The sequence below is a fragment of the Notothenia coriiceps genome, unplaced genomic scaffold, assembly GCF_000735185.1.
Source record: "Notothenia coriiceps isolate Sejong01 unplaced genomic scaffold, NC01 NC01_scaffold00010038, whole genome shotgun sequence".
NCBI classification, from domain to species: Eukaryota; Metazoa; Chordata; class Actinopteri; order Perciformes; family Nototheniidae; genus Notothenia; species Notothenia coriiceps.
Genome location: NW_011342739.1, coordinates 125,367 through 148,435, shown reverse-complemented (window position 1 = coordinate 148,435; position 23,069 = coordinate 125,367). Strand labels below are relative to the sequence as shown.

The following is a 23,069-nucleotide window of genomic DNA, read 5'->3' as shown; positions in this document are numbered from 1 at the left end:
GGAAAACAAGAGGACATGTAGACACGGCCAGCAGCTCCCTCAGGGGTTTGAATGAATTACTGTTGAGATGGGACACCCTACAGTATTTTCAGTCAGTGGGGATTGTAAGGAAACATGTGTGTGTGTGTGTGTGTGTGTTTGTGTGTGTGTGTGTGTAAAGAGGCGTAATGAGCTAATAGACCATATGACTGCATGAATTATTTCGTGCACAGAACAATCAAACAATCAATAGCTTGGTTGTAAGAAGCATAGACACATTTTCGCCACACATTTGAAAGTGAATACCATTAGTGCCATTAAAATTGGAGAAATTCATTATTTACATGATGTTCCAAGACTAAGAACAGCAAGTATCAAGAAAACTGTTTTCCAATGCTGCATATTAGATCCTGTGATCAAAGGCTCCTAAAACCTCAAGGCAGATGTGATTGGTAAATTGTATTCTCCATAAGAAAACACTTAGTTAGAAACCTATTGGTTGAAACATATTAACAACAAATGTCAGAACTTACCAGTGAAGATGTTTGACTCACCCAGTGATTAACTGTTCCACACAACTACCACATGTTTTAAACTATACCATAAATCTGTCCTGCTAAAGCAACTGTAAGCCACAATCAACTTTTGTTCAGTTTACATTACATTAACACTATTCTTGCACACATGCTATTAGAAAGAATGACTGATCCACTGTGTCAGGTTTTGGGTTATCTTCTGCATAAAAAACCCAAATTGTTCAGAGCTTAAATGTCATTTTCCTTCAAGCTTAATGTCCTTTTTTACAACCAAACCCATCAGGCACTGCACCTCTTTGTCTCGCAGTGACAGTGTTCTTCTGAACTTACCAAACCTCCAGTATTCATTGACTGTTTGTTTTTCCCTTAAGACACTTAAAGTGACATAAGTTACTTAATTCAACGGTACCTGCATTTCTTTATTCATCAAAGTCCTTAAAGCCTCTCCACACTCTATATGACTAGGCTGTGATAACTTCCCGGGAGAAGAGGATCATTTCAGAGGTCATTTTGCCCGTGATGTGTTTCTCTCTGAGTGAGGGCTTTTCCACTTGAGTGTACAACAGCGGATGAAAAGTAAAGTGGAAATATAGCCCAATAAAAGACCTGAGCACTGGGATAGATTGAGAGTCTGGATCTTTAATCTAAGGGGAGGATGGAGGAGAAAAACACATTAAAAACTCATAAGGACATTATATCAAAACAAACGACACACAAACTCATCATGATGGCACTTCTGGGCAACAGCCCCCCGAGGCCCTCAAAAAAGTACAAAAAAAGAAATGATCAGATCACTGTGGAGAAAAACTGCTTTGGGATACTGTTGTGCAGAAATAAAACACATGTCGCTGGATAAACAACCATTTTAGTGTATCGCTTAGGATTCCCCATGGAGGTCCTCCTTTCTGTCTCTCTGCTTCTTTCTTTAAATAAAGGTGTATTTAACAATTATTTAGAGGCAGACATCTAAGATCCTCCCCCAGGCTTTAATAGATCAATAACACCATGTTATAACAGCTGGAAACAAGAGAACAGGAAGCCTGGGGAGAGAATTTGCATTTAAAGTTGAACTGTGCGAGAAAGAGAGCGAGAGAGACTCATACAGACGGATAAATAGACGCAGACAGATGGACAGAAAGACAGAAGGGGACTTGCGGAGGAGGATCTCTGAGAGAGGGTGAGAGCTGAACCTTGTCCTCCTGCTGTTTCCACCCATGCCTGTGCTCTGTAATGACAAAGCACTGGCCGTCTAATGACAGAGTGCAAGAGGCTAAAGAAACCCAATTCTGTGCGTGCACAACAGCACAGATTTGGCTCATCACGACAAGACCCAGAAATAGTATTCATATCAGTTAAGCAACATAAACTAAATAGGAAACCAAGTGAAACATTATGCAGGCAAATCTCAGATTAATGATATGAACATTTATTCTGTTCAATTGATGGAAAGACAACTATTCATATTTGGAGAATGCATTTGGACAAAAAATAAAAAAGGAAAATGTTTTAAAAATTTAAGTAAGAAGAGAGGAGGGATGAATCTGAATGGACACAGTTAGGAGAACATCTATCATAATTCAAATTCAGGGGAAGGCCGTCTGCCAGGGCTATCACTGCTTCAATATGGAAATTAGGACTAAAGATTGTTCTGGCATTTATTTCATACATTTTAAAGGAAAATCTTAGTTCTTAACTTTCCAGATTTGAAAAGATGAGTATAGAAATATTTAAACCTAAAAAAGCATCAGTGAATATGTTATTTCTAAAGAAGCTCTTCCCGTTTATTGGAAGCAACATGTGTCTCCTTGAGAACCATTATGGAGAAATGCTGATGGTCATAAAGCAGTTTGAGGTTTGAAACTCAACACACATTTTTCTTAAGATGAATGGGGGACCAAATGACATTCCACAATAATATATACTCGAAATAAGGGCAGGAGAAAATCAATAGGCTGACAACTAAAGTCAAATGAATTGCACATCACCACAGGAGCACTCTAACAGCTTTAAGAGAAGCAAGACATTGTTCCTGACCCAGATACGCAATCATCCCACATGTGCTAATGGCAGGTGGAGACGAACAAAAGAAAATAAGAAATTAAAAATGAAAATATGTGTAGCCTTCAACTCTCCTTGATCATTTTCTATGGTAATAGCATAAAGGCACATTTTTATTTTCACACTGACAATGCACGTTAAAGGTGAAAAAAAGAAGTGTCAAATGTCTTTAATGCCACTGATTGCTGCCACAAAAACGATTTCAACACTCCAATGAAACATGTAAGTGCTCTCATAATAACTTAATGATGATTGAGACCTTTAAAGGGGCTCTTTCTCTACATGCCTTTTAATATAACTTATGGAGAAAATCAACCTTTCTTTGTCGTGACCAATTTACCCAAAAATCTACTAACCATGGAAATGCACAGCAGGGAATGACAGCCATCATTTACAATACATGTGCACCCCACAGTATATTGACATTTATTAAGCGTGCACGGCAGCCTTTACTCTGAGCCATTTCCTGAACAACGCCTGGGTTCCAATAGATTTAAACTCTCCACACGTCATCAGTGGAAGTGCTCTTGCCATTCCTCTCGCTGCTCGCCGACAAAAACCAGCCTTGCTAATCCTTCCCTGATAGATCATCATTCCTTTTAACTTACTATTTACTACTTTCTCTTGCTAAAGAAAAAAACAGAACACAACGGACCCATTTAATATGCAGAAAATAAATACTTGCCTCCATGATTTGCCTAAATGCCATAATAATCCCTCTAATGTGAAATAAAAAATGGCGTAAAGTGCTGCACAACTCTATTAAAAGCCATCCAATGACATTCTATCCCTTCAGATTACATTAGCTTTGGATTTGCACGGTTATTTTACATTTGATCAAATCAGTGTGAGATATCAATCTGTTTCCAAGTCGTCTACAAATCACCTGTTTGACGATGACATGTGCAACTCAAAAGTAGTGAAACATGAGATGAATGGTCTTTATTGCCTCTGTGTCTGGTGTCTCTGGGGCTGTTTGGATTTGAAAGTCCTGTGGTGTATTAAGCTAACACAGTTTGGGAATAGGGGATCTGCGATCAGTGGCAACTGTTTTTGATCCCCCACAGCAGAGAGGCAGAGCGGCTGCCTCCCCCCACTCTGATGCCACTGGGCCTTCAAGCAACACAGAACACAGCTACAGCCCAGAAGTGCTCCGACTCATGCTGGTCAGCCCCATGGCTGTGTTAGTGTCCACAGCAGGGAGGCTCTTACGTGTTGACAGTACTCTCCTAACAGAAAGGCTGGTTAGGGAGTTCAATATCTAGCTAATTAAAGCCCAGTGGAGGCAGAAAAATCTCTAATAATAAAATAACTCTGTCTAGATGACCACCAGGGACACACTCTGCACTTCTTTATACAGCCTTGGGCTAATGCTAATCAGTGATAACAATGAAAAAGGATAAATCTTTCAACATATAATGTATGAAATGATAGCCAAAGGATGAAGGGGTTGCTAGAGGAGCAAAGAATACAATGTAATAAACTCTGATTGTACGACAAAACTAAAGTGTCTCCCATTGTCCATTCAGGTTATGCCTTCTCAGAAAGATAGCGAGGAGGCTCATGATCACCAGGCAAAATGTGCAAAATATTCTCCATCCTCCAAACGTGCCCGCTTATTTGAACTCAAGACGGACCTATCTTTAATTTTCAATCCTACTGGAAACCTTCCCTCTTCTCCATTACTAATTAGGATGATGTTTTCAGACACTTCTGTTAATTATGAGGAAGGGAAATGTGCCATGTCTGATGCTTTTCGATTTTAATTTGCCTACTCCACTGTAGGACCCCAGCTCAAAATCGACTCTGCAAACCCTCCCCCGTAAAAAATTGATTTCAATTAGCAACTGGTTGCTTTTTAGTTGGCTTTACTTCAGATGTTTACCGGAATAATTATGCATTTGGTGGTTTTGAGGTCTGCATGCTCCCACATCACACCTTCTATCTCATCCAGCCTCAAATCTGATAAAATCACCTTTTCTCCAAGTGATTCTTTCCATTATACAAGCCCTTTTGTATCTCTGATAACGTCCCTTTATGCCAGCTCTGGCTCTGCAGACATGATGCATAATAACATCCGTAATTCCAAAATCCTCAACAAAGAGCTGTCAAATCTTATAAATGATATGACTGAAAATTACATGAGCTCTAAAAGGCTCACAAAAGGACTTTGGCTTTCACTGTAAGTCAATATATCTTGAATATTGACAATATTGATGGATCGTGCTTTACATTGGCTTTAATAGATTAAGGCTTGACAGAAAGAATTGCGAAGGTGGCAAAGATAGAGAGAGCACGGGGATAAGAGAGATTTGACAGAGATGGAGCGAGAGAAGAAGCGACAGCCAATAAGAGATTGCTTTAAGGACAAAAGGCTGTCAGTTGATAATCCTGGACTCTGAGGGAAACTCCTCCTAAGGCTATTCTCCAGTAGAGCACTTGGAACCCCTGCTGTATGTAAATTCACTTGTGTGTGACATACAAGTAGAGTAGATCAAAAGGTGTATTCATAATATGTAAATAGTATGAAAGCCAGGAAGTTCAACAGAAAGTGTGGAGCAAAGGAAGATGGTAGCCTACTGTTTGGCAGACAGAAACAAAAAGCTAGCTTACTTCACAAATAGTTGAAGACTGCTGCTAATAATAAACAACCCTCCATTTCAGGGCAAGTTCGATGTTAAAAATATTCAAAATTCAGACCGCTTCTTTGACTTCTCCTAATCGGCCTGTAAAAGATCTCGATCTCATCGTTTGGTCTTCTGGCATTTCATCAAGACAGAAGCCTCTGATTCACTGCCAGAACATATAAATGGAGTCGGTGTAAACAGAACAGTAACACTAAAATGTTCCAACTTCTGGGTACTTGACACATTTCGGCAACAGCAGGACACACATTACCAATTAAGTATCAGGCACAACCTTGAGGTTATATGTTTTAGCAACAAAGCTAATAAAGATAATTGGCAGTTGCAGCCACAATTTCAGCAGAACATTATTTAAATGTTGTCTGGGAGATGTGCAGAGTTAACAGAGCCAAAATAATATCTCTTTGTTCCAATTTGACACAAATAAGATACAGCCAGGAGACGGTGTCTCTTAATTGCTTTTTTATGTTTAAGCAAAATCCTGCTTTGGGACCGAGACACTATAACTACTAGTAATCCCACAATCTGGAGGATCCTATGTGTCAAAAACGGAATTATAAAATTAATTTCCCCTGAAAATTGCCTCACTTAAGAGCCTTTCAGTGCTAAAGCAAAATGTATTGCACCAATTACAGGAGAGCTCTTGAAAGGGGAAGGCATGGTATTGAAGGCACTTCAATCGGAACTAAGATGTTGAGAAGCACAGGGAGTGTGTTGTGGTGGGGGTTGCATTTTAAAGAGGGCAACGTATGGACACGCATCGACAGGGATGCAGGCTAAGAGGAGAGGACGAGTGAGAAGGCCCATAGGGGATGACAGAAGAGGGATTAAAAGGCTCAGTTATGTATGTTTTCCCTGCGCAGAGTGCCACCATTTGTGTCAAGGAGATAAGTTATGCAGTACACATATTGACATTTTGATGTGTGAGAGTTTCTGTGCAGGGACGCGTTGATACTATATGGAGCTATCTGTGCTCCTGCGCCCATTGGGGCCGTCTGGTTCTCTGAGGATGTTTGTTAAAGCTACTCCTAGATTAATGGACCACAGGAGACAAACTCTGCGTTATTCAACCCTAAACAAGCTTTTCTGTCACTATCAATCCCAGCTCTTCCTTCTAATCAATCCATTTTATAGCAGCTAATACTCCCTGGGCACTGAGATCAACATCTTAATTCCTCTGTCAACAGCTTTCCCTCTCACAAGTGTTGTTTGTAAATGAAGCACATAGAACATTTACAAAGACTACTTTGCTAGACACTAATGCTCATAATAAATCCTAAAACAGGATGCATGAGTTCATTGGACATTCCAGCTCTGCATATGACAGAAATAAATAATAAAGTGCTCTGTCCAGTAGTCTAAAATCAACCGAGTCAATCACAACCACCAACAACACTTTCACTACCTTGTAACTGAAATGATCCATGTTGTTGTCAACTGTTTTTATTGTTTTTGCCTCTTTAAGACGATGAAGAGCCTGGACTGTAGAAAGTAAGGTTGTGTCTCATAGACTTCCAAGAAAGAGGCAGCAAACCCTCCTCACTAAACCTCTGTAATCAGGTGAGGTCGCATTGAACTCTGGTTGGGAAACATAGGTCCTTGGGCAATAGCCAAGACATTACAAAAGAGCAAACCAGAGTGATCTTCAAAAAGGACACTGTTTAATGGTTCAATAATAAGATGATCGTTATTGACAGACCTCTATGGTAAAATGCAGAAGTGACTCTTCATTGAAGTCTGGCAATGCCTGCAGGATTGATTTCTAAAAGGCAAGTGTCCCCCATTTTGCTGATTCAAAACACCCACTCAAGTACAGAAGCAAGTGTTTTGGTCCTCATATCGACCGAGCAACAAAATGCATCAAGCATGAAATTGAGGTTTTCCATTAGACTGCAGGAAAAAATAGACAAATTAAGCAATGCATATCATATTGCATGTCAAATATTCTGCCCTGCAAATGTGGAATCAAAGGTTAATTGCCAGTGACAGAGGAAGCAGCCTGTCCAGGTTGCAGATTGTTCAATGCAAATCTCAGGAATTATGGCATGAGGAGAACATAAACAGGATAACGCACTGTAGGTCTACCCATACTCGCTCCTTCTTCGTTTCAAAGGATTTTTACACACATGTATGAGCCACTTGCAAATACATCATATTACTATAATGAATGAGTCTCTTAATTTCATTCCATGTCTCAATTTGTTCCTTTGGTTAATTAGTGTAATGCTTTTGGTGGGATTATATGAATTAGCAGCATTAGCAACACTATCCTCTGCGCACACTGGGGAAGGAGTAAACCTGTTGCAGCGACAGAGCTGCACAGCTGGCAGTACAATACTACACCTGAATAAACGTGATAACAAGAAAAACATGCACACGGAAAACAAATGAGTATACTTTATAGAGAAGGTGGCATGATGCTCTCAGATGCGCAGCGGATTCAGGGCGCCGTGCGTAAACGATGAAAGTCCTTACCTGTCGTCGGTCTGCCAGTCCCCGAGCAACAGGTCTCGGAACCGGTACCGAGGGGGCAGCGGGAGCACTTCCTTCTCCAGTTCGACCATGGTTCTTCCACAGAGCCCAGAGATAGAGGCAGATATCACCGCAAACCGCACCTCCACACCAAGGATGTGCACCCCCCAAAACCAACTCCGTTCCTCTTCCTTCTGCTATTCAAAACGTAGATTAATAATGAACACATGGATACATCTCATGGCATCGTCTTCGACCTCCTTTCTAAAGAGAAAAAAAACAACTTATTTCTTGTTTGGCACCCGACAGAAAGCAACTTCACTTTTATTCCCGACGAGGCAACAGGTCGAGGATGATCATCCGTCGGTGCGTAGTGGGAGAGGCTGCACTATACTGAGACAGCTGGAGAGCAACTGGTTGACTCTCACCAGCAGCAGCATCCTCCCTGCCTGAGCTCCGCATGAACGCACTGGCAACAAATGTGAACCCGACCGATAGGCACCATAAGACTTTCCCTGTAAGACTGATAAATTATAAGAACAATTGCAAAAACAATATACGCAAAACCTATATCTGTCAAAAAGATACCAAAATGTTTGCAGCATTATGAGCACATCACTTCCCTATGTAAATCTGAATAATAATACAACTCATGGGTGACACGTGACTCTGAGAAATGTCTATATTTCTGGAAAACTGCGTGCACAATCTGAACGACGCTTATGTGTTATATTCTACATGGAGATCTCTTCATCATTAGTATTTTATAAGAAGTAGGTAACAGTGTTTTTTGAGTCCGTTTTTCGGTGGCACATGTGACATATTGGGAATTGTTACACTGAAATATACATGAGCACAAATCCAATGTATTTAGCTTGCCAACTGAGCTGTGAGCGCCGTTGTTCAATCACTAAGCCTCCATATGCTAAGTAAATCAAAAACATAGTCGAGGCAGAAGACATTTTAGAAAGGACATCCCTTCTAAAGAGAATCAAACATAATCCTGTAAAACAAAAACACTAAAAAGTAGACATTCCTCTGAATGTGGGCTATTATTATATTAAATGACAAAAGGTCACGATAAACAAGCTATTATCATAGAAACATGAATGCTTCAGTTTGCCTCTTATTGTAATTAAACAACTTGTAAACTCCTATTATTTACAAAACCCATCATGTTCCTTTGTAGTAGCCTACCAAACTGTGTTAGTCATTATGAGACTAGGGGACTATACAAATCACATGTTTAATCTTGTAGGGCCTGTGGTCATAACAAAAGCAGTAATGCAATTCAAATGTGGTGCTTAAGGGGACTGTTGACTCGGAGCCACAGACAACAGGTGTTATTTAAATCAAAACCAATGATTAATATTAATCAGCAACAGAGCCTCGATAGAGCAGCACCTCAGTAAGCTCCCAACAAAACCGCCACTCAGGTTAAATGGGATTATTGTCCAATGGAGGACAAAGTAGAGAATAGCATTGAATAATGACTTGATATTCAGATGGATGCTGACTGTGTTGTGATTTTTGGAATGTAATGTTTTTGTGCTTTCCTACTTTTCAGCTCATATTCCTACTGTAATTAAATGATTTGCACAAACTAGATTCAGCTGAACTGGTTTTAACTCTACAGGAAAGCTTAACATATTGCATTTTACAGTCACACTGCTCTGGTTTTGTCTATTTTGCCCTCTGGTGGTCATATTGACACAAGCACACAATCTTTGTGAGCTTCAATTGAGCTTGAATTCATTCATATATTCTAACAGACATCTGACAACCACTAGGGGTTAGGGGTTTAGGTTAAAACACCAGAATACAAACACATTTATTTATCTCGTGCCTTTGGCAGAAATGAAACACCAGGTTGACAGGAAGGCAAAATATTTCCAACTTCGTAGCCATGGTAACAACCAAAAGTGTTGGCGCACATCAGAGGAGATAGTTCATGTGTTTCAAACCTCATTTAAACCCCATTCAGTCTCACATTACCATAATGTCTAGTATGAGGACAATTTGCAGAGGCTGAGTAAAGCAGAAGAGAATCAGGCTTCATCTATCAGATCAAAAGCCATTTGCCTCATCGCCAAACAAACAGGCAATTTATAAACAAGTATAAACAAAGAGTAAAAAATAATCATCCGTTAAAAAAGCCATTTAAAATCTTCCAGTCACTGTTTGACATCCCCATTGAGAGCATGACGGTTGCCTTCCAGGTTTTATTCCAGTGTAATGTTGACGGAGGCGAGAGCGTCCACGGCCCAGCCCGGGTACTGGTCACGAGACGGGAACATGCGCTTCATGAACATCCGTATAAACTCAGGGAAGCAGCCTTCCACAATGCTCTGTCTCACAGAGCGCATCAGGTTGAGCTGCAAGGAGCAATAATTGGTGGAAAATAATGTGATTATTGATCTCCAGCAGGTAATCATATTGTATTCTACATCATAAGAGTATACCGTAAGAAAGTTTACATGCTACTACTCACCATGGCAACATTTCAGGGTACCATGTAAGGAAAATTCACAATGGTAAAATTTAAAAAGAAAAGATGTGTGCAAAATTATAAAAATGTCTTATTTTTATTTAACTTTAAAAATAAAGTATTCAAAATAGTGTGCCTAAAAATATATTATTAAGTTTGTCACACGACATGTTTGTGCTCGCCTTTTAAAATTCATAATCACATAATGTCATTTTAATTTGATTATTAAAGATGATTTTGTTATATGATTTAATGTAATGCATTTTATTTAGTGGTTAAATGTGTTTGTTGATGTATAATCTAGATTCAATATCTAGTTATGATGTGGTTTTATCTACAGAGACATTTCAGATACTGACCTGGTAGGCAATGTTGTGGATAGTGACGTGATGCATGGCTGCACTGTCACTCTTAAACAGAGCATGGAGGTAAGCCCGACTGTGTCTGAAAAAGAAAACAGATTTATTTTGTCTCCCAGGAATGCAGTTTCAAACAAATGCATTCAATAAGGTATTCCTGAATCGCCAACAAATCCCTCTTTTATACCAAATAGTGTACATTAGTGCTTTTTTAACTTCATAATTTAACATATGACAGGATGATACAAACATGCGTTGTTGGTTTATTGACTTACCTTTTGCAGGTGGGACATTGGCAGTCTGGGTCTATGGGCTCGAAATCTTTGGCATACTGCTTATTTTTTATCTGGAGAGATCCCCAAGGAACCAAGGCTGAGCCAAACCTCTAAGGAAACAAAAACATGACTGTCAGAAAATAGTTTTTCAATTGAAAAGAAAGCTGAATGATCAGTGCTAATCAGAGTGTGTGTGTGTGTGTGTGTGAGTAATAGAGAGCTTACCGCAGTGCGGGTGGGGAACACACAGTCAAACATATCACATCCCAGAGCAACACACACCACCAGATCCACAGCATACCTGCAGCACATGAATAAATCATCTGAATGATTTAATATTAAACTGAATATTTGTCAAAAGGCAAAACATGTACACACCATGATTATTTTTTAAATGAATATGAGAATAATGATGCAACTGCAATTACCGGTAGATATTTTTTCCAATCATTCAGCCCTACCATAAACACCACAATTCTCATGGAATATTTAAGAAAACGTACCCAACACCCATGAGGTATCGAGGCTTTTCCCGTGGCAGGTGGTCAGTGCTCAGGGTCACCATCCTCCAGAAGTCATCCTTCTCCTCTCCTCCACTCAGGCCTCCGATGGCAAAACCAGGAACATCACGTTGAGTCATTTCTGCAGGAAGGGGATAAGATGTCTCAAGCACAACTTCTGGACCTTATCATCAGTTTCAAACAGTTTAGGAATGTACAATTTACAACAAGATTAGCCAGCTAGAGCATGCATTTCACTAAAGGTTACGGGGCTTCTGCAGCCAGGGCCTTTCAGCTCTGGGCCCCCTGTCTGAGGGTTTCAGAATTGCAGAATTAGAAACATATTTTTTTACTTCTCAAAAATTATGTTAAAAGATAGCACACCATTTTACTAGTTTCCACCGTGAAAAGTACTTAATAACTTTACTTTAAAATGTATGTATAAGTGTATATCACTATTATATTTCAGTTTTCTTTGCAAAACTGCCGATGGCTACCAATTTCCTTGCACAATATATTTTTTATAAAGATCTCTAAATTGCAAATATATGATTGCTCTTCACCTCATGATACTGCCACTTGTATGATACACACAGACTTTTTCATGAGATAAACATGTTAAAGCTTATGTACATCCATTTATACAAATAATGTAGTAATAGAGCCCCTTTCCAAATTATTTCAAATAATTGAACTGTGGAGCCATTTCAACATATTCTCAGTCTCCCTCCGAATATGCAGATCCCATCCTCCAGCATCATTACAAGATATACAAAGACAGAGATAGAAAATCAAAAGAAGATAAAAGGATCACAACAATGCAAGATCTTATTACCATCTAGACAGGCCTTGCGCAGCTCTGTATTTAGCCCTCCCTGGATGATGGCAAATAGGTTTTGTTTTTCTGGATTTTTATTGGCTGATATGCAGCGGTCCAGCCAGCGAATGGATCTGTGCATTGCCTCCTCCACCCGCGGCCCTGTCACCGTACTGCTGACCACATCATCAAGCTGCATCATGATGTCTGAACCTGGAGGGACACAAAGAAGCATGGGGAGACCATCTATAAGTCACTGGGAAACTGACAGAAGGTACAAGTATTTGGTATTCGATACTCGTTACATTATTTTAGCACACCTAGACTGTTCTGTATGCTGATGGATTTCTCAGGAGTAAGGAGGATCTCTTTGCCATCATAGGGGGACTTGAACTTCACCCCTTCCTCTGTGACCTCTGAGAGCTCGACAAGAGACACCATCTGAAACCCCCCACTGTCCTGTAAGCAGAGGAAAGAAAACACAACATATCAACACAGATGTCATCACCTACATTGTACTTTTGTGAACATTCATCATCTATGCAGTACTCACAGTTAAAAGATAATGTATGCACTCACAGTTAAAAGATTCCTCTTCCAATTCATGAACCCGTGTAAACCATTGGCTTTCTCGATCAAATCAGGCCCCTGCAGGCCAGTAAAGTTGAAATGGAGAAAAACAATACAAAGTTTCCATGAATTAATCAAGTCACTATTAAAGTCAATTGAGATATCATAACATCTGAAATGCTATTATTATTGTGCTGCCTACCGGTCTCATGCCCAGGTGGTATGTGTTTCCAAGACAAATCTGACAGCCAAGAGCGTCCAGCTGATCCACAGTGATTCCCTTCAGAGTACCCTGAGTCCCGACAGGCATGAAGACCGGGGTGCTGACGGCCGAGTGGGGCAGGATTAGATCACAAGCTCTTGCTTTCGTGACAGGGCATTCAGCGACGATTCGCAGAGTGAGTGGAGAAGTTACGGATAAAGCTTTCTTGAGGGACATGATGTTTCCAGAAGTGTTTGCAGCAGCTCCACACTTTCTGGTCGCAGCCATGTTGAAATGTGACGTGAACGGCAGCAAATTGGGAAATCGTCTTGACCAATCAGAGTTAAGATATTTTTTTAGAGCAAAGAACACGCCTTTGGACTATCCAATAAGAATGTCAGTTTGACAGAAGGGCAGCTATGGTAGCCAATAAACTACCTGCTTTCTTTGACAAGAGGCGGGTCTCTACTCGCCGGTTTCGGTCGGATGTCATCTCCTGTCTTACCGGATGGTGTGTTTTGTAGAGGAAGTTTTGTTTTGCGAGTTTTCCGTCCCTTTCGACTGACTGGGTACTTAGTTAATGCACTTAAAAGACCCCGAAATGATATAAGTGTGAATCGCATTACCGTTAACCGTTAAAGTGTTCAAGGTGAGGACAAAAACCGGTGTTGTTTGAAACGGCGGATCTCCACTCTTCAGAGTAACCCGAGAGCACCTTCCTGCTAAGCTAACGTTACCTAGCTAGTTAGCGCGGATAGCTTTTGGGTCTGGTTTGCGTCCTGTTTAAGGGGCTCTCCGAGCTAACGAAGCCATGGGGAACCGGGGCATGGAAGACCTGATTCCCCTGATCAACAAGCTTCAAGACGCATTCAGCACCATTGGTCAGAGTTGTAATTTAGACCTTCCTCAGATTGCGGTGGTCGGTGGACAGAGCGCTGGGAAAAGCTCAGTCTTGGAGAATTTTGTCGGCAGGTAAGTGAAAGTGTCTCACTAAGTTAACATGTTCAATCATCTCCTGGTTTACAAAGTTCCTTGCGTGGTATCACGTTATCACACGGTTTTTAATTGTTTTATTTGACATAAAAGCTAAGCCAGCATTACTTGCTCTAACAGCACGTAACGTCAATATGAAGTTACGCACTTGTCGTAAAACTGCCTTGAAAGTCTGATAGTCGCTTCTGGACAGGTTCACCAACTTCACGTACATACGCTATCTACGTGGCTAAGCAGTGGACCTGTTAACAACTTTTAATCAAGTTTTGTGAAACTAGTGCTCAAGTGTTGGCTTATATTCAACAACAGACAATATTCAAACTATAGTAGTTGGATAGACATGCTATTTTCTTCAGTGGGCTCTCAGGTTGTTTCCACCATTGCCAATATTTTTGCTGAATGTATTTGCCCTCTTAAACTCTCAGTAAAGGTTTTTGTACCTGGCTGGTTCCCTCTTTACACTGACATTTTAGCATGGCCAGATAAGACATTCTATACAATGTATAACTAATGTTGTTATGTGCATTGCAGGCATTGTTGTTTTGCAATGGTTACCTGTTTCCTTCTATTTATGATTTAATATCACACCCAGAATGTCTCACAAGATTTGTATTTACCAATTATTGTTCTTTGTCTGTAGCTCACAGCTGTTCATTAGAAGGTTTATTACGTTACATAACAGTTTGTTGTTTGTTTAGTATGTTTATTATTTTCAATGTGGGAGAACAAATATGTTATAGAGAAGGTCAGCAAGGTGAAGCTGGTCAGCCAATGCGAGCCACCTCCCTTCCCTTAGGGATGTGGATATTTGCAGCTGTATTTGTAAAAATTGTATGTAATGTAATGCACTGCTTTTGACCTTAATGTACTCAGTCTTTCAACAAAACAAGCTCACATCTCTAACAGACACAACTTCCCTCACCATCTTCCTCTTTTGTTATTGTTTCTGGCTAAACTTTAGGATTGAAAAGAATATGTCCCTCCATTCTCTGTGGTGTGAGGTTTGAGCTATAGAGCTCCTCAACAGGCCGTTCCTGTTGTTCTCTCCCACATCAGCAGTAAGTGAGATCACCCTGTAGATAAAGAAACAAAACAAAGTCAATCTGAAGCAGCTTGTTTAGCCGGTTTTCAGCCCATAGAGAGACACCCAGTGTGTCTGGGTGTAACCCAACCCGCACACAGGCTGCACACATATACTGCAGGCCATTCTACAGATAAGAGGAAGGAAGGCATGCAGACAGGCCTTTGCTTATTAACACACTGACAAGAGCATGGCGTAACTGCTCTCAGGCAAGAACACACACAGATTAGACTACCACTCAGCTCCCATTAATTCAGATGAGCAGGATTTTGCCCTATGAGTGCACTTGACACATATCAGCTGTAATTAACACGAGACAAAATCACCGCAATCTCAATGCCTGTGTGTGCAGCACTAACATTCCGCCCAGCGTACGTCACACAAACAATTTGCATATGCTATGATATAAACCTTTGAACGTGCTTTGTCCTTTCATGAAGTATATGAGCGGTGGACTTGAGTCTTTAACAGCTTTGTATCCAACAGCAGTACAGCAGCTACTCTGTGTGCCTATTGCTGCTGTGTAGGTAAACTTGAAGGCAGAAAGGGTGGAACAGTAAACTCATAGCTTCAAGGTCGAGTCTCACTTTAACCTGGAAGCATTTGGGAGGTGCTTCATATCACTATAACAACAGGTGTGCTAATGTAGAAGTGACTCATTGTTGATCTATGGGCTTGTTTAAGCCCAAGAGCAGCCAATAGTAATCCCAATAGCATGTGCAGTCATATGTTGCACAAAACTACGAGTGTTTAGTGTGGCAGCATATTTGATTAACAATTCTCTACTGTAACACCAGTCTTTAAACATGAGGGCTGAGCTGCTGTTAACGCCAGTAATTATTGCTCTATGGTTTCCCTGGTGGCGGAGGTTTTTATTTTGGTGTTGTGTGTCAAAGGTTTGATTCTTACCGCCTTGTCTGTAAATAATCCATCTTTTAATTTCTGAGGCACCAACAATAGCGGAAAGAGGGTCACTTAGTGCTAGGAACAGACTCATTTCAGACCTGTATATCTGTTTACATGGTCCTCTCCTTCCGTCGCTCACCTGATCATATTTAACACATCTGTGCTACGTGGTTTCATTTACTGCTTCTCTTTCTTTAACTGTTCAATGCTCTGCAATCATATTATGCATGTTTGTTGTTGCACCGTTTCTGCTTTACATTTCCTAGCTCTGAGCGAGTAGAGAAAATACCAGCTCATGGTCTGTGTGTTTTCTGTCTTTCCGTTGTCATAGTCCGTATTTCCGTCCCCCAGCAGGTCAGGTGGGATTGTGATACCTCGTTGACCTGCGTGACCCATCTTGTGGATGTCATTTGGGCCTCTGTTCCCTCCAAGTTTGTTAGCGCAGACAAGAACAAATTGTCTGGTTGATTTGCGTACTTTGCTGAGCAGAAGATAATCAAATCACTTTAGCTCAACTAACGGCCTCATGGACTTTGATCGTTTCATTTTTTTCGTATGGGCCTGTGTGATTATGTGTTGTTTAGGTTGGCATCAGGGCACCCTAATGAGGACCATTAAGTTCAGCTGACACATTAAAAGTATTTACACTTAAATCAGTTACACATTATCATAATATGATATTTTATTGGCTTGTCTACATCTTAATGGATGCTCTATTGGGCTTTTTAGGAATAATAATCAGGACCGTGTCTCAATTTCTGGCTGCGTTGTGTCATTGTCCTAGTGGCGAGTAAATACGTCATATCTATGACAGCAAGCTGTCTGGGTGGAGGTTTTTATCAGATCTGTGGCAAGTAGTCTACTGAGAGACCAGGAGGTTTTAAAGCTCTTGAAGAGTTGTTCTATAGCTGTACTACATCTTCTACTACATCATTTTGTTTGATTACCATAATTCTGTGCCACATTAACAACAATATGACCATGTTAGCATCATTCAAACCTTTAAAATGAGTTTCTACCATTGCTATGAGTAGTAGTAGGAGACATGGTCTGGGTTGATGGCATGGATGCTAAGAGGAATTAGAACGGAAATGTCCTCCAGTGTAGAATCTTTTCAGAAGCACAGTGGATTTCCCTGTGAGGAAATAGAACAGACAATCAAAGAACAGAAAGCAAAGGGATTTCCCACTAAGCAGTTGAGTTTTGGTTGTGCTTGAAAAGGCTTTGCTGCTTAGCGATGCTTCTTGGTATACCCACACTGACAGACTGTGGTGCGGGACTGCGGATAGCCATAATTATACGTTCTTTGCCACACCAGAGAGCCATGGGATTACTCCCACTGAACCACAAACACAGTTTTGTGTACTTTGCCCTCCCGTGAGAGCATAGCATGACATAAGAGTTTCACACACCGGTTTCCGTGTTTGAAAAGGAGCCCCGCCAGGCCTCTGTAGACTGGAGGGAAGCAGGATCAGCTGGAGGCTGTGGATCCTCAGAGTTTGTTAGTTTGTAAGAGTCACAGGCTGGCAGGCTGGCAGGGGGAGGGGAGTTGGCTTTGCCCATCTCTCCCGGTCCTACTCTCTCGCTTTTTTTTGTGTGCAAGAGGGAGGGTGGCTCACAGACTGATGCTCGTTGCCTGGCCATCCATAATGCATGAAATGATACACAATCTGCTCAGCCTCGTTTATCATTTACAGCCCATCAATAATGGAATCCCGGCCTCGTGCTTCTATTCAATATGCCACTGCTGTTTATCTAATTCTGTCTATGAAGACTGACTGGTTCTTATGTTATGTCTTCTCAGAAGAACATTTGTGAAAAGAACATTTTGTTGTGTGTGTGAAGCATATCCTTTCCCTTGCTGTAGTTTTTGTTCTGAATCCTCCCTCCCTTGCTCCCATTCCTCGTCCAGGGCTTTCTATACCGTCCGCTGGCCGTGTGAACAAATGTCTGCATGCTCCACTTTATGTTCATGACACAGCACCAGCGCTGAACCACAGACCTGGGGATTTTTGCTGATGTAAGGAACATCCAGAACGTTCCCCTCTGTTCCACCACAGGACTGCATTATGTTGTATGTCAGCTCCTCTCGTTTCTCCAGCCCTGTGCCTGACACATTCACAGTCTGAAGTCGCTGCCATGGTACCATCAGGCCTGTGGGTCTGGCAGTAGAGAGGGAAAGGAGAATGGGTTGGTGACATGCTCAGCTCTGCAGATTGTTCAAGTTCTGGGTGTAGTGATTAGCCCCAGATGTAGTGAGTGGGCTCAGCAGCAGAGAGGCCTTCAGAATTTGGAGGAGAGTGCACTAGACTGGGTTGAGGAGCCTCAATTCAGTTCTGACTAAGCAACTTTGGTCATGTGCCTGTTAAAAATTCTTCAGTAACCCTGTCACTTTAAAACAAGCCAACTGCGAGAGGTTTCTCATTGTTTCCTACAGGTTGGTGACTCACTACCAATAGCAATTGCCCCTTGTTTGTTTACTGTTATTTCATGCTCAGTGCAGTTGCATTACCTTGTGTTGTGTAATGAAGCAGCATGATGCAGGTTTGCAGCCGAGGATGTGCACACCGCAAGACACTGTCAAGTCTCAGGCCCGAGCCTAGTGTGGTTAGGGCGTTATCATGGTCCATAGGTCTTGTGTTGACACAGCCTGATCTTACACAAAAGCTAACAGCCAGAGGTCAGCTAGGCCTTGCCTTTAATTAAATGGGCAGCCAATTTATCAGCAGGGAGCAAGTTCATGGGTTAGGGTTAGAAAATGAAAACAGCCACTTTACAAAATCTCCATCACGAACCGGTAATCCACCCTAAAGCAGAATTTAGATTTTGAATATCCAACAATAAGAGAATTCAGTTTCAGCAACATTAAACTTGAGTGAGACCGCATCTGTGTCAGCAATTACACAATGTTTTAATGTCACCCAGTTAAGAGTTATACAAATGTTTTCAGTTCTCTATGAAACTGTGACAGGATTTATTTTTGTATTACCATGGATGCTTTCACAGTGTTGTAGGATTGGTTCCAATACTGTCACACTGTCTGTGGAGCAGCTTTACAATTTGTCTGAGCTACTGAATCCATACATTTAAAGTGAGGAATATTGTCAATACAACATCTGTAAATTACATTTTAGGGTGGATTCCCCCACTATCAGTGAGAGTGGGTGTGAATTGACCTATGAAGCTCTAATGATGAGAGAAAATGACTTTGTCACATTTGATTTGTTGTGAGACGAGTTGGGGGGCCTGAAATACCTCATCCCCATCTATTTACGAGAGGCCACGCTGCGAGGAAATGGATATTGGTTGTAATGAATAATTGAACGTCCTTTCTGTCGCTTTCTCTCTCTCCCTTTCTTACTTTCTTGTACGATTTATTTTCTTTTGCTATGTGTCTCTCTCTGTCCTGACCTGCCCGTGTTTTACCCAACATGCCCCTCTCCTTTTTCGATTTCTTCCTTTTCATCCTTTGTACTCTTTACAATTCTGCCGTTAATGTTTCTTCCTCTGTCTGCCTTTCTCCCTCAGGGACTTTCTTCCACGTGGAAATGGCATTGTTACCCGAAGACCTCTCATTTTGCAGCTGGTCAATAATACCGCAGGTGAGTGTGCCGGCCACATCCCGTCTCCTTTCATTGCTGCCCTGCACATGGCCTCTCGGTCACAGTGCCTCCAGCTAGAGCTCACTGTCTACTATTTGCTGCCTTCATCTCTTTAATTTAATATTCTCTCTCCCCTGTTCTCATTGTTTTTTTCTCTCTCCCTCTATGCTCTCTTGTGTATGTCACTCTTCCCCTGTGTATAGAATATGCTGAATTCCTGCACTGCAAAGCGAAGAAGTTTGTGGATTTTGATGAAGTGCGGTCGGAAATTGAAGCAGAGACCGAGAGGATAACAGGCGCCAACAAAGGCATCTCTCCCATCCCAATTAACCTGAGGGTCTACTCCCCCAACGGTAATGGGCACACATCTTGTTGAAAAACACACAGTGGTAACACTTTGTCACTTGGCTTACTACATGTAAAGAACACTTGCATATTATTTGACAAGATAAATCGTATTACAATGTGATGTTGCCCACCATCATATATTTTCACATACTTATTTTTAAACATATGGTTGTATAGGGTTATAATAACTAGGGATGTCCCGATCACCTTTTTTTGCTCCCGATCCGATTCCGATCATTTGATTTTGACAATTTGCCGATAACGATTTTTCCCGATCCGATCTTTATGCAATGCATTAAGAGAAAAAAAAGAAAAAAAGCATTCAAGTTGTCCCTTAAGGTTATTTTTTTATTTAAATTGGATATTCTATCCAACATGGATATAGCTTCTTTTTTTCACAGCATCATTGGATCAGTTCAGTTGTGCAGCATTGGATCAAAACAAAATAAAGCTTATCAGTACTCGTTAGCTTACTGCTACAGTTAGACACTGCGCCCACTCTGTTGCCAGATTTGAGAGAAATAAGCAACCAGGTCTATGAAAACAAGCCCAAAAGAAGCAACAAATACATGATGTTCTGTAATTTGAAACCAAAACTAAGGCGTCAGGATGACTTTAAGACTTGAACATGGTCATTTTTGTTTTGTAACATTGAATACAAAATTTAAAAAAAGTATTTAAAAAAAAAAATCCCGATCCCCGATTTTTTTCTCCCCATTCCGATCTTTTGAAAACCACGTGATCGGCTCCGATCCCCGATCACCTGATCGGATCGGGACATCTCTAGTTATTATACTTCAATGAGTGACATTTGACATTTTTGCTGTAGATAGTCAATGCATTTACACTGAAGAGTTTTTGACAGAAGATATGTATATGTGACATATATGTGGTAACATGGAGAAAATCATATATCACAATATTTTGGACCAAATGACTTTGATACTGATATTGCGACAATATTGTTTGATTGACCGCTGGTTCTATCCAAGATATTTTCATAGAGAGAATATGCAGAAAATGTCATCTGTAATGTGGTTTTGATGAGTCATGTCAGAAAATGAAATCCCCACACTGTAATGCAACCTCTCAAAACAAGGAAAAGACCACACTTACGATGTTACGATAAGCAAGATGAACGACATGGTCTAGTTTCATATTATTGATTCAAAATGTAAATATTGCACAGCCCTAACTCACATTGAAAACTACTTTCAATGTGGGCAATACAATCAAAGATACAGCTGCTTGTTTTCTGCTTACTTTTAATGTTTTAATACCCAATTTAGTGTATTTAAAGTAGAAAGCAGTGTTACCTGATGTAAAGCGGTGTTCAGTGACAGCCCTCCTGCCCGTCAGATGCTGAGCTCTGGCTTTCTCTTTTCCTCTGGCTAAAGAAAGGGAAACAGATCAAGTTACAATCATGTACTGACATATGACACATGCTCTTACATTTCATAACACACAAATCAGACCCTCCAGAGTCTTGCCATCATTAGCTACATTTCATTTAGCAGACACATTTATCTGAAGCAGGGGAGTCTCCAAAGCGTACGAATTACAGAGAAGATTAAATAACTGCACATTTCACAACTTTTTGTAAGTTTAATTCATTTACACGGCAGAGGGATAACTTAACCTTCTTCCTTACTAGTTCCCACTTTAGTTTGTATGGTGGTGTGTAAAAAGATAGTTCATTTGATTTTCAGAATGTACTTATTTGCACTAAAACAAGTTGGAGTTCTGGTTATCTAAAGGTTATTATAATAATAATAATAATAATAATAATAATAATAATGCATTTTATTTATGGGCGCCTTTCAAAGCTCTCAAGGACACCTTACAGAGCATAATTAAAAACAACCAACGAAGAAGATCACACAGTAATACAAGACTTAAAAACAAAGACTTAAAAACAACAATCAGTTTAGAAAAATTATTAAGATATTGAATAGGCCAGTTTAAAAAGGTGGTGTTTTCAGTGTGTTTTGTTTAAATTATGCGTGATGATGTTACTTTGTGAGACGCCCCATGACATCAGCTGTATGTGGGCCCCTGAACTGAAAGTGTAGTTTTGAGGACCCTGATCCTAAAGTGACGTACATAACTTCAATGCCGTAAGGAAGTATTTGGGAAGGTATCTTCTCAATCTGAGGATTGAACCACACCCTTGATGGTGGACGCCCATTTAGGAAAAGGTATCTATGCATAATAGTATATCTGTCAGGGAATTCTAATAAAGTTCAAGAACATTTGGAATGGTATCCTCAAAAATTGCGCCAAAAGTATTTACAATTTCTTGAAGCTCTGATACACAGTCAAGCTAATGTCAGCTCTCGCAAAGTATGTTTTGAATGTCCCGACCACGTGTTTGAACGACACTCAGGCCCCTGGCTGTAACATGCCGATACACAGCAGCTTCTGAGTGATTCTGTGCAGTTACTGTAACGCGTCAGGGGGGCGCTTCATCCCCAAACACAACACACGATACTACCACACACACAACACACACACACAGTTACACACGACGACGCACATAGTACACTCACTCACACACTTCCACTTCGTGCTGAGACAAATGGTTCGGTGCAAAAGACCTTACTTTCACATGAACCGAGGGCATTTCCTGTTGCAAGAACAAGCTGTGTCGCATGCGCATTAAAAGGGCATTTCAACTAGTCCTGTGTATACTGCAGCTATGATTCAGCCTCGCAAAGTGTGACTCGTGTCTCTGTGGCGAATGAGTCGAATGTAAGGACACTTTGTTTGGTTAAGGAAGATAGAGAGCCGACTCATATACAAAGCTTAATGTCTATGTCGTCGGTCCAGTGTGGAACAGTGTGGTGCATTTCAGTAATAGTTACTTTTTTAAAATACATCATATTTCACCTTTTGCACTTCCAGTTTCCTTAGTATAGTCATTATGTACCAAGCCGATAAGACTGACAGAAATCTGAAGTCTGTTGTGTGCGCTGCATCAATGCTCCCCACTCGCACCCGGGACTGATAAAGAGGAAGGGCTGGAGTCACAGCGAGTAAATTTACTTAAGAAATGGGGAAGAGTGCCACAGCAGCCAATCACATCGGAGTACTGCCGGAAAACCCTGGGGAAGCTTTCAGTGAGGGCAGAGTTTCAAGTAAAAGCACCACTCAATGCTTCCCGAGTGTGTGCTAGAAGATAAAGTAGTGGACTGTCTTTTCACGATACTCTGGGCTGTGTTCTGGTGATATCTGGGGC

The 23,069-nt window shown here is 40.8% G+C and overlaps 3 protein-coding genes across 3 annotated transcripts in view; 1 reads left to right on the top strand and 2 right to left on the bottom strand.

The window, feature by feature from the left end:
• Nucleotides 1–7,851, bottom strand: part of kcnt2b (potassium sodium-activated channel subfamily T member 2b) — a 31,495-nt gene extending 23,644 nt beyond the window's left edge. The window contains exon 1 of the mRNA XM_010771542.1: nucleotides 7,694–7,851. Within this exon, the coding sequence (XP_010769844.1) occupies nucleotides 7,694–7,782 (89 nt within the window). The 5' untranslated portion in view covers nucleotides 7,783–7,851. The remainder of the gene's footprint in view (nucleotides 1–7,693) is intronic.
• An 874-nt stretch (nucleotides 7,852–8,725) lies between these two features.
• qtrt1 (queuine tRNA-ribosyltransferase 1) lies at nucleotides 8,726–13,270 on the bottom strand. The gene is made up of 9 exons (XM_010771541.1): nucleotides 12,902–13,270; nucleotides 12,709–12,777; nucleotides 12,450–12,588; nucleotides 12,148–12,342; nucleotides 11,316–11,454; nucleotides 11,038–11,113; nucleotides 10,813–10,922; nucleotides 10,538–10,622; nucleotides 8,726–10,065 (listed from the first exon to the last, which is right to left on the bottom strand). The coding sequence occupies exons 1-9, from the start codon at nucleotides 13,187–13,189 to the stop codon at nucleotides 9,913–9,915; spliced, it is 1,254 nt and encodes a 417-aa protein (XP_010769843.1). The 5' UTR covers nucleotides 13,190–13,270; the 3' UTR covers nucleotides 8,726–9,912.
• Nucleotides 13,271–13,410: 140 nt separating this feature from the next.
• LOC104945825 (dynamin-2-like) overlaps nucleotides 13,411–23,069 on the top strand; it is a 31,857-nt gene continuing 22,198 nt past the window's right edge. The window contains exons 1-3 of the mRNA XM_010771548.1: nucleotides 13,411–13,873; nucleotides 19,410–19,483; nucleotides 19,687–19,836. Coding sequence (XP_010769850.1) covers nucleotides 13,713–13,873; nucleotides 19,410–19,483; nucleotides 19,687–19,836 — 385 coding nt within the window. The 5' untranslated portion in view covers nucleotides 13,411–13,712. The remainder of the gene's footprint in view (nucleotides 13,874–19,409; nucleotides 19,484–19,686; nucleotides 19,837–23,069) is intronic.

Bases quoted from the DNA above. Each gene is read 5' to 3' on its own strand.
- qtrt1 (XM_010771541.1), bottom strand. From the start codon at position 13,189: ATGGCTGCGACCAGAAAGTGTGGAGCTGCTGCAAACACTTCTGGAAAC. The intron at 12,778-12,901 runs GTAGGCAGCACA...ACTGGCCTGCAG, and splicing joins ACCACCTGGGCATGAGACCG to GGGCCTGATTTGATCGAGAA. The intron at 12,343-12,449 runs GTGTGCTAAAAT...GTGTCCCTCCAG, and splicing joins CAGCATACAGAACAGTCTAG to GTTCAGACATCATGATGCAG.